The sequence below is a fragment of the Emydura macquarii genome, unplaced genomic scaffold (assembly GCF_026122565.2).
Source record: "Emydura macquarii macquarii isolate MOO-44397 ecotype Brisbane River unplaced genomic scaffold, CSIRO-AGI_Emac_v2 contig_3042, whole genome shotgun sequence".
Lineage (NCBI taxonomy): Eukaryota > Metazoa > Chordata > Testudines > Chelidae > Emydura > Emydura macquarii.
In genome coordinates, this window is record NW_027133179.1 from 644,625 (window position 1) to 660,454 (window position 15,830).

Below are 15,830 nucleotides of genomic sequence, written 5' to 3' on the forward strand. Positions count from 1 at the left end.
CGGGGGGTGGGGCAGAGGTAGCATGGACAAGGCCAACAAGGTTCTTGCTGCCTGAAAAGCCTCTGGTGTCGACGGCGTCGGCAGCGGCACTTTCCCACTCCCAGGAGTCAGGGGAGGCTCCCTGCTTGGAGATGCAGGCACTGGAGAAAACTCGATGGGCCGTGGCCGGTGCATCTCCACACTCAACCCTGCCTGTACCGATGGCACAGGGGAGCGTCTGCACTCCACGTGCTATTTCTTCCTCTTCGGCACTGGGGCTGCTGCTCGGTGCCAAGTTGATCCCGGTGCCGGCGGTGCGCTCTGCACCGAGGTTATGCTCAGTGCTAAGGCAGAATGGGATGGCTCGGATGCTGGGCAGAGCGCTGCCTCCATGAGCAGGGCCTTTAACCAGATCTCTCGGTCCTTCTAAGTCCGCGGTTTAAAAGCCCTGCAGATCTTACACTTGTCTTTCTGTGCTCCTCCCTCAGGCATTTAAGACAGCGGTCGTGGGGGTGACTGAGCGGGAAAGCCTTCCTGCAGGAGGCACACGGCTTAAATCCCGGCGACCGGGGCATGGCCCAGCCGCTCTAAGCCCCCACAGGGACTTGCTTATCTAACTACACTTAACAGCACTTAACTACTTAAAACTAACAAAACTACTTCGAATAACAACAGTTCAAACAAGGGGGATAGTACTTGCTGAGAGCAAAGCTAGTTCCAGCAACCGTCATGGGTGGAGAGAAGGGACTGAGGGGGTGTAGGGCTGGCAGCGCCTCATATACTGCAGCATGTGCGCGGAGCTCCAGGGGGTGCCGGGGCCAGCCCTACGGGATCTGCTAAGGGGAAAAAAGTTCCAGGAACCGTGCACCTATAGTGGAATGGACATGAGCAATCACTCGAAGAAGAACAGGCTCTTTGGGCCACATTTTATCTCAGGGGCTGCTCAGACTGTGGATTCGGGTTTCACTCTCACACTCACTTGTGTATTTCAAGCTGATGTGCTCGGGCTGCCTCAGACGTTGTATGAGTGTGAACCTTTGCAACAAGGACCACAAAGCTGTCAGCCTCCCATATGCCTAGCACAGAAGTAGGCGGGGAGATGGGACGGCTCAAGCACAAGGACACAGCCCCAGTAACTTGAACTCGGTCTGGGAGACACAGCGTGCCCAAGAGAACATGGCAGCTGGGGGGAATATCCAGAGCATTCTAGTGACCGGAGGCAATCGTGGAATTGGCCTGGAGCTGGTGAAGCAGCTTGTGGAGAGACCAAACCCACCGGAATGGCTCTTTGCTGCCTGCCGGGACCCAGAGGGAGCACGAGCACAGGTGAGAAGTAGCCTTTGTTTGCTTAGCTGCACTTTGTTTTTAGAAAACGTTCTGAAAGAATCAATGGTAGAAAACCAGGATCTCATGAGAACTGAGCTTGTCTGTAACAGAGTTTACCAGGATTGCATGTTCCCCTCCACCCCAGAAACCCCTGCCCTGTTAAATCAGGGAACCCCGCCAGTTGCAACAGGAGGTCAGGTCTGCACTGACCCCAGTTTTGCCCAACTCTGACTATGGCCTGATCGCACTGGTACTATCTGATCACTGCCCTGCGCCTTGTGCAGAGGGTGTGCAAGGCGCTGCCATCCTGATCTGATAGATCCCCACACCCCAGAGACATTCTGTCCTCTGCCTTCCCTCTGCAACCCGAGACACAGCTGCTGGGATGCTGCTCCCTCACCCCCTGCTCTTATGTAACTCTGGCTCCTCCTGATAAAATTTCATTTAAGTAGCCTTAACCCATGTTGCTTTATTAACTCACCCCCATTAAAGTCTAAAATACTGACTCATTCCACATCAGTCCACAAAGATGTGTCTGCTTGTTGCCATATACTGCAGCAGTCTGACAAAATAGAATCATAGAATCATAGAATCATAGAATATTAGAGTTGGAAGGGACCTCAGGAGGTCATCTAGTCCAACCCCCTGCTCAAAGCAGGACTAACCTCTGCTATATCATCCCAACCAGGGCTTTGTCAAGCCGCAGCTTAAAAACCTCTAAGGATGGAGATTCCACCACCTCCCTAGGTAACCCATTCCAGTGCTTCACCACCCTCCTAGTAAAAAACTTTTTCCTAATGTCCAACCTAGACCTCCCTCCCTGCAACTTGAGACCGTTGCTCCTTGTTCTGTCATCTGCCACCACCGAGAACAGCCTAGCCCCATCCTCCCTAGAACCCCCTTTCAGGTAGTTAAAGGCCGCTATCAAATCCCCCCTCACTCTTCTCTTTTGCAGACTAAACAAGCCCAGTTCCCTCAGCCTCTCCTCATAAGTCCTGTGCTCCAGCCCCCTAATCATTTTTGTTGCCCTCCGCTGGACTCTCTCCAACTTGTCCACATCCTTTTTGTATTGGGGGGCCCAAAACTGGACACAATATTCTAAATGCGGCCTCACCAATGCCGAATAGAGGGGAATAATCACTTCCCGTGACCTGCTAGCAATGCCCCTCCTAATGCAGCCCAATATGCCATTGGCCTTCTTGCCAACCAGGGCACACTGCTGACTCATATCCAGCTTTTTATCCACCGTTACCCCCAGGTCCTTTTCTGCAGAGCTGCTGCCCAGCTCGTCGGTCCCCAGTCTATAGCTGTGCATGGGATTCTTTCTTCCTAAGTGGAGGACTCTGCACTTTTCTTTGTTGAACCTCATTAGATTTCTTTTGGCCCAATCCTCCAGTTTGTTTAGGTCACTCTGTATCCTATCCCTACCTTGCAGGGTATCTACCACTCCCCCCAGCTTAGTGTCGTCCGCAAACTTGCTGAGGGTGCAATCTACCCCATCCTCCAGATCATTAATAAAGATGTTGAACAAAACCGGCCCCAGGACCGACCCCTGGGGAACTCCGCTTGTGACCGGTTGCCAGCTAGACATGGAGCCATTGATCACTACTCGTTGAGCCCTATGCTCTAGCCAGTTCACTATCCATTTTATAGTCCTTTCATCCAACCCATACTTCTTTAACTTGCTGATAAGAATACTGTGAGAAACCGTATCAAAAGCTTTGCTAAAGTCAAGGTATATCACATCCACCGCCTTCCCTACATCCACAGAGCCAGTCACCTCATCATAGAAAGCAATCAGGTTGGTCAGGCATGACTTTCCCTTGGTGAATCCATGTTGACTGTTCCTGATCACCTTCCTCTCTTCCAAGTGCCTTAAAATGGATTCCTTAAGGACCTGCTCCATGATCTTTCCAGGGATTGAGGTGAGGCTGACCGGTCTGTAGTTCCCCGGATCCTCTTTCCTCCCTTTTTTGAAGATGGGCACTATATTTGCTTTTTTCCAGTCCTCAGGGACCTCCCCCTGTTGCCATGAGCTTTCAAAGATAATAGCCAATGGCTCTGAAATCACCTCAGCCAACTCCCTCAGCACCCTCGGGTGCATTGCATCCGGCCCCATGGACTTGTGAATGTCCAATCCTTCTAAATAGTCTTGAACCTGTTCCTTCAGCACTGCGGGATGTTCGCCTCCTTCCCATTCTGTGCCACCCAGTACAGCAGTCTGGGAGCTGATCTTGTCTGTGAAGACAGAGGCAAAAAAGGCATTGAGTACCTCAGCTTTCTCCACATCCTCCGTCACTAGGTCGCCTCCCTCTTTCTTTAAGGGGCCTACACTTTCCCGAATCTTCCTCTTGTTGGCAACATGCCTGTAGAAACCCTTTTTGTTCCCCTTCACGTCCCTTGCTAGCTGCAACTCCAATTGTGCTTTGGCCTTCCTCATTTCATTCCTGCACGTTCGAGCAGTGTTTATATAATCCTCCCTAGTCATCTGACCAAGCTTCCACTTCTTGTAAGCTTCTTTTTTGCGTTTAAGTTCGCCAAAGACTTCTTTGTTAAGCCAAGCTGGACGCCTACCATATTTGCTATTCTTTCTGCACATCGGGATGGTTTGCTCTTGTGCCCTCAATAAGGTCTCCTTAAAATACAGCCAGCTCTCTTGGGTTCCTTTCCCCCTCATATTAGCCTCCCAGGGAATCCTGCCCATCAGTTCCCTGAGGGAATCAAAGTCCGCTTTTCTGAAGTCCATGGTCCGTATCCTGCTGTTCCCCTTTCTTCCTTTCATCAGGATCCTGAACTCGACCATCTCATGGTCACTGCTGCCTAGGTTGCCACCCACTTCTACTTCCCCTACCAAATCTTCCCTGTTTGTGAGCAGCAGATCAATAGGATCAGATACCAACTGCTACACAAACGCACAGGGAGATGCTCAAAGGAGCCTGTGCAAATTTGGGGTGATGTTTAGGTTGGCGATCGCAGACATCACTAACTTCCAGATTCAGGGTCAATATGGGGTCTCACTCATCTTCATGTGACCCCCATTCAAATTAAGAGACTCGTGTGCGTAACAGCAGAATCAGCATCATAGAGCAGTGGGGTTTTATCCTTGCTGAGACATTAGAATTTCTCACCATTAGATCTGGACAAAATTTTTCAGGCAAAATATCTTCCCAACAAAAAAAGGGGCATTTTCATAGGAAATGAATCTCTTTTTGTGTGTGTGTGTGTGTGTGTACAAATGTCATTTTTTGACAGAAAATTTTGAAACAAAATGAAAAATGTCCTTTGTTTAAAAAAAAAAAAAAAAGTTGGAAATTTCATATTTTTGTTTTTCACTGTTTCTCCACTTTTTAATCCTGCTTTGTATGAATAGCTGGGGGATGGTGAGAGGTTTCCAATGTTTTGCTCTTTGTCTTTTTTCCCTTTTCCACTCTGAAAATTTTTAAAACTTTTTCAACTTTGGACGAGTTACAGAGTGGGAAAAGGAAACTCTGTCACTTTATCACTCTGGAATTTTTTCAAAGTTGAGGTTAGTTGTGAAAAGTTCCAGCATCCCACAGTGAGCTTTTTCCTTTTGCTGCGCTGCAAACTTTTCCAAAGTTAGAGAAGTTTTGAAAAGTTACAGAGTGGGACAAAACAAACCAACTAACCCCCCGGATGTTACTCATTTTATTGGATTCTGTGACAAGGGGGAAATGAAAATTAAATTTAAAAACAATTTAAAATGACTTCATTTCAAAACCTGTAAAATGGGGGGAAAGAACTAATTTTTTGTAAATGTTTTCTTCTAAGTATTGACCTTGCTTTCATTTTGGTTCCATGATGCAATATCTTTTTGCTTCTAGGAATTAAAGAATTTGGCTTCCAAGCATCCAAACATTGTGATACTGCAGCTAGGTATGTTCTCTCGACATCTCCCGCTCCAAACACCCTGGAAATGCCCTACATTCTAGCTTGCCTTTAGAGTCGTCTTGCCAAATGTTCTGCTGGTGTAAATTGACTCAGCTTTGTTGAGCTTTTACACCAACCAATTTCCACCAGCAGGGAATTTGGCCCTTTGTGAATCTGTGTCTACATAGCCCAGCAATTCAGACTACAGAGCTGTGCATAACAGATCACATCCAAGTGCTGTGCTGTAACTCTTCTGTGTGTCCACTGCACGTATTTGCTCCAATCCTTCCCTCTTCTGTTCTCTTCCCAGAGGATCCTTTTTTATCTTGCATCCAAACCTGCACTGTTACCTCTCCTCCACCCTACAAAAATATCTGACCTGGAACAGAACAGTTTTTCTTTCCTACGCTCACAGCTGACTCACATCTCACCCCAGTTCAGCTACACCCACCCAGTGCTGATCCCTGCTGTCAGCACCTCTGATTTCTGCAGCAGTGAATACAAGACTTTCAGGTTAAGTGATCCCACCTGAATCTGACTTTCCATGTAGGCATCAAAGATAAGCTCCTCCTGATTGTACTGAATCCCACAGTTGAGTAGCCCAGAGATGTTGGCAGGTCCTGGTTTGTCTGTTATCACTGAAAGGTGCCTTTGTAGCATGTCTAAGCCGGGCTGTGGGCAATGGGCAGGGCAAACCGCCAGTTGCACCATGAGTCAGCAACTCCCATGTTGCCCTTTGCCAGCAGAAAAGTGCCACCTGCTGAAAGAATGGGGCATTGGGGGCAAAGACCAGCCTGTTGCACCCCTCCCCTTAGAACCAGTCCAGGGCACGTTCCCTGCATCCCCCTGTGCTGATCAAGGGGACACAGCTGTCTACAACTCCTGGAGTCTCCAAAGAACCTGCCCATTAGCAGCAGGTCCCAGCCCCAGTCTGACTCCTTGAATCTTTCCCTTGAATCAAAGCTTCCACTCATGCCTTGTGGCTATCGGCCTGGACAATGGGAGTGGGACTCACTTCTCCGAGCCAGCTGCTGGTCTTCCCCCCACCTGCCTCCCCCAGGGTTCACAGCCAAATGTCCAGGGGATGTCTGAGCAGCTGTAGCACTGCGAGCTGGGGAGGAGCTAGGAGAGAGCCAGCTGGGCTGCCCGTCTGACCATCCCTCTGATATGATACATAGCACCAGCACATCTCACTCTCTGGGGATGCCACATGTGGCAACAGCCCCTGACATTTCAGGGGGTAAATTGGGGGAGTGATAGCAAGCCAGGCTTCCCTTGGTCACCCTTGGGCCCCACCAGCCCATCCCCTCCCAGTGAACAACCTACTCCCACTGCCAGCAAACATAGTTCATCTTGTAGCCCAAGCGGTAGAAGTTTGCGCTGAATGCTCAGAATTCAAAGCCTGCCTGTGATGCATGAAGTGGGGGTGGTTACAAGTGCAATTAACAGAATTTGGTTTTAGCTTTTTTCTTTAACCCCCCCCCCCCAAAAAAAAACAAAAAACAAAACCCCGCTTCTTAGGAAATTAGCTAAAAAACTTCATTAAAAGAATGTTCATTCGGTTGCAAAATCAGGTCGTGAAAAATTAGGAGATGCCAGAATGCCTGTGCAACCTCCATTTGGCCCCCTGGTGGTTACGCCTTCTGGTGCAGTCTTTAATTACATGATCACACACTGGCTTTCCCGCAGACTGCATGCCTCCTTCAGCACATAGATGGCTGTGCAAAGGCACAGAATTAAAGTTGTGCATGCAGTTGTAAATCTGCAAAGCTTACTTTTGAGTGCTTGACTTTGCAACCTAAATAACTTTCCTTTATGTAATATATCAATAGCTTAAAGGAACCAAACACAGCTCAATATATGAGCTTGGCTGACGTGCCTCTGTCTTCAAAACAAAACCTCCATTACCTTAGCCATATTTATTTCAAACAGTTTCAGGAATGAAACCAAACCATGCTCATAATAAATGCCATGATTACTTTTTTTAGAAGCTACAGATCCAGGGAGCATCCAGACTGCTGCAAAGAAAGTTGAGGCCCATCTGGGAGGATCTGGCCTAAATTTGCTGATAAATAATGCCGGCGTTATGCCAGAGAGCACCCTTGAGTCAGCAACGCCTGCAGATATGTTAGATGTGTATAAAATCAACCTGGTTGGACCAATGTTGATAACCCAGGTAAGAGTCCACCTGACACAGCGCTTCAGCTGAGAATTTGTAGCTTCTACTTTGGTTTGCAGGGAAGAAAATGAAGTGAAGAGATCTAGAATTTCACTCACCTCAGTTCTAAGTCAAAGGGACCCAATCTTGCCTTAGTTACACCTGTGCCGAACCAGTGACTTTAATGGAGTAACACTTGTGTAGCGGAGAAGAGACTTTAGCCCAAGACTTTTTTATGACATTGGCTGTCTGGATACTATACACCTCATGCAGATGTTTGTTAGCGTTTATTGTTGCTTATACAGTATTAGAGATGGACCCACCACTTTTACAGGTGGGAACATACAAAGAAAAAAGTCCACTCCCTGTATGGCCCAATGACTATTTAAGTATTTTTCCCCAGTGGAATAGTCTTTGGGCCAGAGAGAAAATGACTGTGTTGTCTAGTGGTTAGGGCACCCATCTGGGAGCCCCAGGGTCCAGTCCTCCTGCTCAAATCACTCTTTTATTATCTCTCATCTCCCAGGAGCCTGCTCTAACCACTGAGCTATGGGAGTATTCTGATGAGAGATTCTTTGCTGTGGAACAGCTTCAACAGGAAAGAGTCTCTCATCAGAATATTTCCATAGCTCAGGGGTTAGATCCTGCTTAAAGCCTTTCTCGCTCTCTAGCAGAAGGGGGATTGCCTAGCTGTGTGCTCTAACCTCTATGAATAGGACCCAATCTGATCAGCGGCCTCTGAACATAACTACCAGACTGGGCCCAGCCTATGATCGAGGCAGATGAACACTTCTCTTCCCCCAGTCGGTGAAGTGCTCTAGGGCTTAGGTGGCGATAGGTATCCAGACACCTAGAGTATGGCAGTCGTGCACATACCCAGAGGCAGAACCTGGGGTGCCTGCAGAGTTCAGCGGGAGTTTGGTGGATAGCCATGGAGCTAAGACTGGACTTGGATACGTAAGTACCTTTGTGGATCTCGGCACTGTAGTCTGAAGGCACAAACAGGTCGAGGCAGAGCGTGGCAGGTGTCACTGGGACATTAGCGCTGGTTGATGGAGCGGAGCAGATGGTGGTTGAGGAGTGGATTGACGGAGGAGGGGAACAGGTCACTGGGAAGCTGCTCCTAGCAGATGGAGTGCAGTGAAGGCAGGTCAGAAATGGGGAGTGGGTGGAGGAAACAAAGGGGAGAGCAGGGAGAGCACGCAGGAAGTGGGACTGGGTTGCAGCAATGTTAGGGCTGAGCTGGCAGCAGGGGTGGAGCCAGGGGGGCACTTCGGTGAGGAAGAGAAGCTAGGACTGGGTGAGGAAGAAGAGATTCTGATGCTTGCACCCACAGAACTGCCATGGGGGCCCCAAGACAGCACATGCCATGGAGGGGGTCTCTGGGTATACCCCCAGGTGACACGGGATGAGGAGAGACCAGATATGCAGATTTGTGGTCCAGCACCCTGCAGAGGTAGCCCAGCTACGCATAGCAACTACGCTGGGCTCCAGGCGGGACGAGCAGGCACGGGTGGGGGATCAGGCCCAGTTGTTACAGGTTTATCAGCCAGGACAAACAGACACAATCTGTCTCCCTCCAGGCATTCCTGCCCTTGCTGAAGAAGGCTGCCCAGGGAAGCAGCCAGACAGGGCTGAGCTGTGGCAAGGCAGCCATTATCAACATGTCCACTATAGGTGGCTCCATCGGGAACGCCCCCAGCATGTCCACCTTCCAAGTGATTTCCTACCGCTGCAGCAAGGTCTGGCTCCTCTGCTAACCTGTCATGGGACACGGGGCGGGGGTGGGGGAATATCTGTCAAGTCTTCCGTTACCCCACAACAAAAATACGCCACGAAGAAGTGTCCTGTGCAGATTAACGCCATCAGTACAATGAAAGAGAAGGATCATTCTGAAATATAGTGGCCCATTTTGCCCCCAAATACCCTAATTTCCATTTCCACCCTCCCCCAATAAAGAGATTTGAGTCCAATTGGCAGCCACTCTGACAGGGGACTCTCTTTATCTTCACTGGGAGCAGCAGACAAGAGCAGGGGACAGAAAGGAGCCCTACAAGGGCAGGTGTTTCTCTGTCTCTCTGGCAGGAGATTTAAAAGACTGGGTTGCTATTAAACTCCCCCTCTCTTCCCTTGATGACATATCAGGGGTCATTACCCTCAGCCCATTACAAACTTTGAGACTGAGCAGATCTGCACCAGAGAGGGTCTGTCCGCACGGCCCAGTTATCGTGAGAACTGCAAAACAGCAGTGACACGCAAGCTGCTGTGTCCACAGGGGTGCTGCCCTCACTCATGCGGGGCTCTGAGACTTTGAGGGGGCAAAGCCCAGGCTGCCTTGCCTGCTGGAAGCCTAACTGCTCTCTGAAGTTTCCCAGGGAATTGTGGGTGATCTGGTCTGTCTTTGCTGGGCAAGCTGGGGGGACCGTGGGAAGGCCTCGGAGGACTATTAGCACTCAAGTGGTGCTAGCCTCAGTCCACACTGCAGCGCAGTCACGTTAACAGCTGACAAGTCATGCTGGCTGGGTCCCATGAGACGTCAGGCATCTTGCTTTAACAGCACCCCACACTTGAGTGAAGGATCTGGGCGTGTGACGATGGGACCCCCAATTAGCAGCAGCACAGGAGTTAAGTCTGCAGTGAAGACAAGCCCAGCGTTGTCCCAAGGGGCCTGGAGAAGGATGTGGCTTTCAGGGACCTCAGGCCTCTGACCTCAAAATGTAGGCATCACACAAGTGGCTTCCTCTAAGGAAAGAGAATCTGCACATGTTCACAGCTAGCAAGGAGGAGAGGGATAGAAACTATAACCCAGAGGTGACCCAGCTGATTTAAAGTAGCAGTGGAACCTGTAGCTTTTGGACCATCCTCACTATTCAATGCCTGATCTGGGGCTTTAATTCTCCTTAGTTTGCATTTAATTTCCCTGCTTTCTGAAGGCAGAGCTAGTTGGGCTGTGCAGCCTGTAAGTTACACAGGTTTCTCCAGGGTGGGCTGGAAGCTGCATAAGTCAGTGATGTGCAGTTCAAAGAGCGTAGAAGTGCCACATCTGGAATTTGTAAATTCATGTTAATTCTCTTCTCCCGTGGCTCTGCCTCTGCTCCGGACGTGCTTCGCCTCCAGATTGCGCTGAACATGCTCACGAGGTGCCAGTCGCTGGGATACAAGGAAGACGGGATCCTGTGCACTGCGCTGCACCCAGGCTGGGTGAAAACTGAGCTGGGAACTGCCAAGGTACAGCAGCTAATGGCTTTCCAAAGAGATGTGCCCTTAGCACCATTCCCCAGCAGCGAGAGGGTGAGGTAGGGTTTGGGGGTAGGAGAAATCGCTCATTGCATCTATTTCCATTCACTCGGGCCAGTGACACATTGCTTTGCTGCTGATTCTGTGTCAAGTTTGCTAGAGGGAAAAGCTGGCCAGGCTCAGACATTTAATATCCTGATCAAATCCCCTGGCCAAGTGTTGCCCACATTCATTGGGAACAAAGGAACAGCGCTGATAATATCTCCGCTCATTTGGCTTTTCTCTGCTGCGCCAAACACGCCCTGCACCTGCTGCCCTGTTTGCGCCTGCTGAGTAAACTCCCCTCCTTTGAACAAACATTTAGTCGGTGTAAAGTAAACAGGTTTTGATTAATGAAGTGAGAAGCCAGGGCATTTCTGGAGGCCTGAGAAGTTCGCAGGGCCGCAGGAAACTCTGAAAGTTGGAGTGTCCCAGTAAAACCAGCATGTATAGTCAATTTCACTGGCAGGCCACAGGATAACCAGGGCACAAGACCATTGTGATCCCCCTCTCTCTTCTGACCTGCCCCTAGTCTGCCTCTGGTGCAACTCACACTCCTGCAGAGGGATGAGGGATAACGGAGCCTACATCTACACTTGCCGCCAAATTCGACGGCAGTTGACAGGAGATACGCAAGCTACATAAAGTAGCTTGCGTATCTCCCATCGACTTCCTAACTCCCACTTACCGCGGTGTCTTCAGTTCGCTGCGCCGGCAGGAAATATGCTCCCAATCCAAGCAGCATTACTCCAGCTGGCGGAGGTGGATTAATAGCATCGATTTCCAGGCCGATTGAGCAGGTCTCCATTTCCACTCAATCCATCCAGATAAATCAATCTGAAGGCCGTGGGTTTGCCGCCATCAGTCTAGACATAGCCTGAGGATGTGGTTGGTTGGTTAGTTTGTGTCTTCTGGAGTTAGGATGGGGTTAAATCTTCCTTCCACTCCTGTTGCTTTTCTCCCCATCTTCCAGTGTCTTTCTGGGTATGTCTAACCACAATGACACACCTGCAGCTGGCATCCCCACTCCTGCCTCATCTGTGTCCCCATGTCCTAGCGTTTCCCCCTTTCCCTCCCCAATATTCCTGCACCACCTAGCTGCTATTCTTATTTGTGCCTCTACCTGGACATGAGCATTTGATCTGTTTCCAACCTTGAGAGGTCCAACAACTTCTCCTCCAGGCCCTATGCCCCTCCCCTCCCCCCCCCGCCAGGGTCACAAGATCTGTGCTTCCCCTTCCTTCCAAAAAGGCAACTATTGGCCCCCCCGCAAGAGCCTGGATTTGCTAGCTGAGTTCCAGGAAGGAAGCAGCAGGCACATAAGGTGTTTGCCAGCTGCCACAGAGGCCAGGAGTCCACTTCCAGGTGCTTCAAACACGAGTGGAGTTTTATTTCCCCCTCTGGGGTGTCTGCTGCAGGCAGAGCTGACGGTGGACGAGAGCGTGCGGGGGATTCTGAAGGTGCTGTCCAGCCTGTCCGAGAAACACCATGGGATCGTAGTGAATTGGGAAGGAAGGACTGTGCCGTGGTGAGAGCCTGGCCTACAGGAACAAGGAATTATTTCATCAGCAGTGTACACAGGACACACCAGCACCTGTCCGTGTCTCACAAATAAACATCTCTGCCTGACCTAGAGCTGTTACTGAGTCTCTCTCCTCAATCCTGCCATAGAGCCTTTCGGGTTATGGATTCAGGACACGGCTTTTAAAGGAAAGCATTACCTAGTAGTTAGAGGGGGACAGCTCTGCCACTGACCGGGTGGGCCCTTGGGCACATCACTTAATCTTAGTTTTCCCTTAACGCTGCCTGACTATTGTGTAGCATTTGAAGAACCTCTGGCGAGAAATATTAAAAGCAAAGTAGTACAATAGTAGTTACAGACACCAAATTAATCCTGCAAGATCCAGGTGAGCTTACTTGAATAACAGGTATGAAGTAGCTAGTGTGGATTTCCCTAGATAAAGAAATTGGGCTTTTACCAGGAAGTTAGTCTAATTCTCTAGCTGTAACAGCTCACTAAGAAACAAAAAAGGAACATGAAACAGATGAATGTGAAGCACCATTATATACCCTTCTACCCCTCCCCAGAGAGGATGGACACAAGTCTGCTTCACAGAGATCAATAAAGCATTTATTGGTAAACAGCAACACCGGCAATAGAAGCGTCAGTAGAAAAATAAAATTTACCTTTACATTGTTTTGTATTATACAAAGCTTTGTTCATATTGGCTGTAGCAGTTAGAGATACCAAGTGAGGCTGATTTGCATGAAACCAGCATACAGTACGTGCACGCACACCGACAGCAGGACCATGAATCTCTGCTCCAGACGTGAAATGACTCCAGTGCAGAAGGCCTCTTGCCAGGCTCTTTGTTCCACCTAAACCTTGGATTAGGCCCTCTGGACTAGGGTGAAGTTCACCTTCAACAGACAGCACCTATGCTTTCATGTTTTACTACACGTTTTTGGGTCATTTTGCACCATTATGCAGTGGGAATTGCACTGCAGCAAAACAATCCTGTGTTATTGCAATAGCCCCATGCAACAGCTTCACAGACATTTCATCAGAGGTTGCTAACAAAAAGCTACTTTCTTCTAGGCATGAGCTATTAATATACTGTCTTCACCAGCTCTTGGGATTCTTTTAAAAATTAATCAGAAGTAAACTAGGGAAAGCAGTGAGTCACATTCAGCAAGGGGACAAGCAGTCAGGGGCTCCACCGCTCACAGATTTAGGTCCATTAGCTCTTCAGTTAAGGAGTTTCTCGCTTTCTCCCTTCCCTCCATCTCCACCCCCCAATGTTTTTATGTGCAGGCTGACGGCCAACTTCTCAGTTGGTGTAAGTTAGCATAGCCCTATTATGGACTCATAGAAGTGTAGGACTGGAAGGGACCTCGAGAGGTCATCTAGTCCCATCCCTTGCACTCAAGGCAGGACTGCATAATAACTACACCATGCCTGACAGATGCGTGTCTAACCTGTTCTTAAAAACCTCCAGTGACGGAGCTTCCACAACCTCTCTATTCATTTCAATGAAGCAATGCCCATCTACCCCAGATGAAGATTAATGCCGAGATTCTTCTCCTGGCTTAAGTTGGTTTAAAAAGACATTAAGGAACCAACTGAGTAAGCAGAGTTTATGTTGGGAAAGAGCCAGAGAGCGAGATATTGTTTTTAGTAATTGATTTGCTTACAGCTGCTCCTTTTGGGTTGGGTTTATTATGTGGGAGAGGAGGGATAGAATGGCATCTCCCCTGTTTCAACAGAGTGTGGAGAATAAGATCTGAGAACAGCCATACTGAGGAAACATCTGAGGAAACTATACAAGTGCTCTGCTATCAGCATCTCGATATGAACAACCATGCCCATGGAACTCAGTATTTGATAAGACTAGTGCCTGACTGCTCACCTTTACATAATAAGACCACTCCCTGGAAAACGGATTGCCCTGGGCAAATTCAGATAAATACTATGAACAATCATTCAACACCCAAGCCATACTGAAGGTGCACATTCAAACTCGTCCAGCTAAACAGATACAGTGTACTTATGGGAATTAAACAGGTAGAAAATTGCACAGGTTCTCAGGCTTTCAGTTGCTCTAAGCCATTTTATCCTCATGTTGATTCTAGCTCTTAGTTAAGAGCTTGTTTCATTTAAATCCAAACCAATTATCCTATTATCCAAATCCAATTATTAATGGTCAAAAGCACAAAGTGCTAATGAGTGGCAATGGAAAGCAGGCGTGCGCTACCTGTGAGTTGAGGGATGTTTTAGGAGAACTTTTTGGCACCTGCTCCCCCCATCCCGCCCAGGCTTTCTTCATGTCCCTACAGGAAGAGTCAGCCGTAAGACAACAAAGGTTCTTCTCCATCCCCTCTGGATTTGGGGACTGCTCATTCAACAAAACCAGGTGTATAGGTGAGGGCCTGCACTCTCCAGCTTCATCTATCCCCTGAATTGCCCTCCTGTGAGACCTGCAGATTCGCAGCTCTTTCCTGTCAGGATATTTTCTGTTCAAGCTTTCTCTAGAGATGGATACAAGGGTAATTGTAGTGGGTTGCAGTAGTTCCTCCCTGTCTGTGTCAAAGGGAGGCCACTCCACCTAACGGCTGATCAACAGGGGATTAACACCAGTAACAGTCTGTAGCCAGGCCTCTGCTGGGGCAGGCAGCAACACAGTCAGGCAGGGGCTGAGTGATATCAAGCTGGCTATGGCCCGGCTCCCTGGGCAGTGGGATCCTGCCATCCATGGTAGAATTCAGACACTCAGCAGCTCCTGTCGTTTCACTTGTTTGCTGCAGTCTTGACTGCTTGAATGCTGTGCCTTAATGGTCTCCACAAGCGAAAGAGAGCCATTTGGCAATGGCCCAGCCATGAGCTCCATTTTCTCTTTTGCTAACTGGCACCGGGCTTTTGCTTTGACTGTGACGTCTATAAAATGCAACCCACATATAACTGTGCATGTTTAATATGCTCCACACCATATCACATGTCAGAAAAGCTAGATGAGGAAAACAAAAAAGAGCCATTCCAGTCAGGAAAACAGCCGTGTAAGAAAAGGGTTAACTGGTCCCATTACAGAGGCATATTTACGGCTGCCTATTTGGAAGGATTGAATCTAACTCCCATTAAGCTCCATGGAAAAGTTGCTTTAAATGGGAGCAGCACATTGAGCAGAGCCAGTGCACCTCAGTGGAATAAAGTGAGCCTTGGATGTATAAACATGGGACTTGGGAGGTGATTTTTGCCTCTCTCTATGGCAATGGTAACACTGCAGGACTAGGGAATCTAGTTCCGGTGTCCACCTATTAAAAGGATGTTGAATAAACAGAGGTTGCAGAAAAGAGCCGCAAAAATGAATTGAGGGTTAGAGAAAATGCCTTACAGTGAGAGACTTAAGGAGCTGGATCTCTTTAGCTTATCAGAAAGATGAAGGGGTAAGTTGATTACGGTGTACAAGTACTTTCATGGAAAGAAAAATTCTGAGACCTAAAGGGCTCTTTAATCAAGCAGAACAAGAGACAATGGCTTGACGTTAAAGCTCTGACCAAGTTTGTCAACGATTTGTAGATGTGGGCTAAGGTTGTTTAAATGGCTGTATCCAGCCAACTCTAGACAGACTCCATCTATTCCCCTCCCGTGGCAGCCTGCTATGCCCCCGTGAGTCCTAGATTCAGAGGGTAAGGTAAGAAGGGATCA

The 15,830-nt window shown here is 48.7% G+C and overlaps 1 protein-coding gene across 1 annotated transcript; it reads left to right on the top strand.

The window, feature by feature from the left end:
• Window positions 1-1,155: 1,155 nt before the first annotated feature.
• Window positions 1,156-12,245, top strand: LOC137141306 (C-signal-like). The gene is made up of 6 exons (XM_067530144.1): window positions 1,156-1,305; window positions 5,148-5,199; window positions 7,182-7,369; window positions 8,935-9,093; window positions 10,469-10,579; window positions 12,046-12,245. Exons 1-6 carry the CDS (start codon window positions 1,156-1,158, stop codon window positions 12,157-12,159), a joined length of 774 nt encoding a protein of 257 aa, XP_067386245.1. The 3' UTR covers window positions 12,160-12,245.
• The last annotated feature ends 3,585 nt before the right edge of the window (window positions 12,246-15,830 follow it).

Coding starts and splice junctions, on each gene's coding strand:
- LOC137141306 (XM_067530144.1), top strand. CDS start 1,156: ATGGCAGCTGGGGGGAATATCCAGAGCATTCTAGTGACCGGAGGCAAT. Junction 1,306..5,147: donor CAGAGGGAGCACGAGCACAG/GTGAGAAGTAGC, acceptor TTTTGCTTCTAG/GAATTAAAGAATTTGGCTTC. Junction 9,094..10,468: donor TTTCCTACCGCTGCAGCAAG/GTCTGGCTCCTC, acceptor CTTCGCCTCCAG/ATTGCGCTGAACATGCTCAC.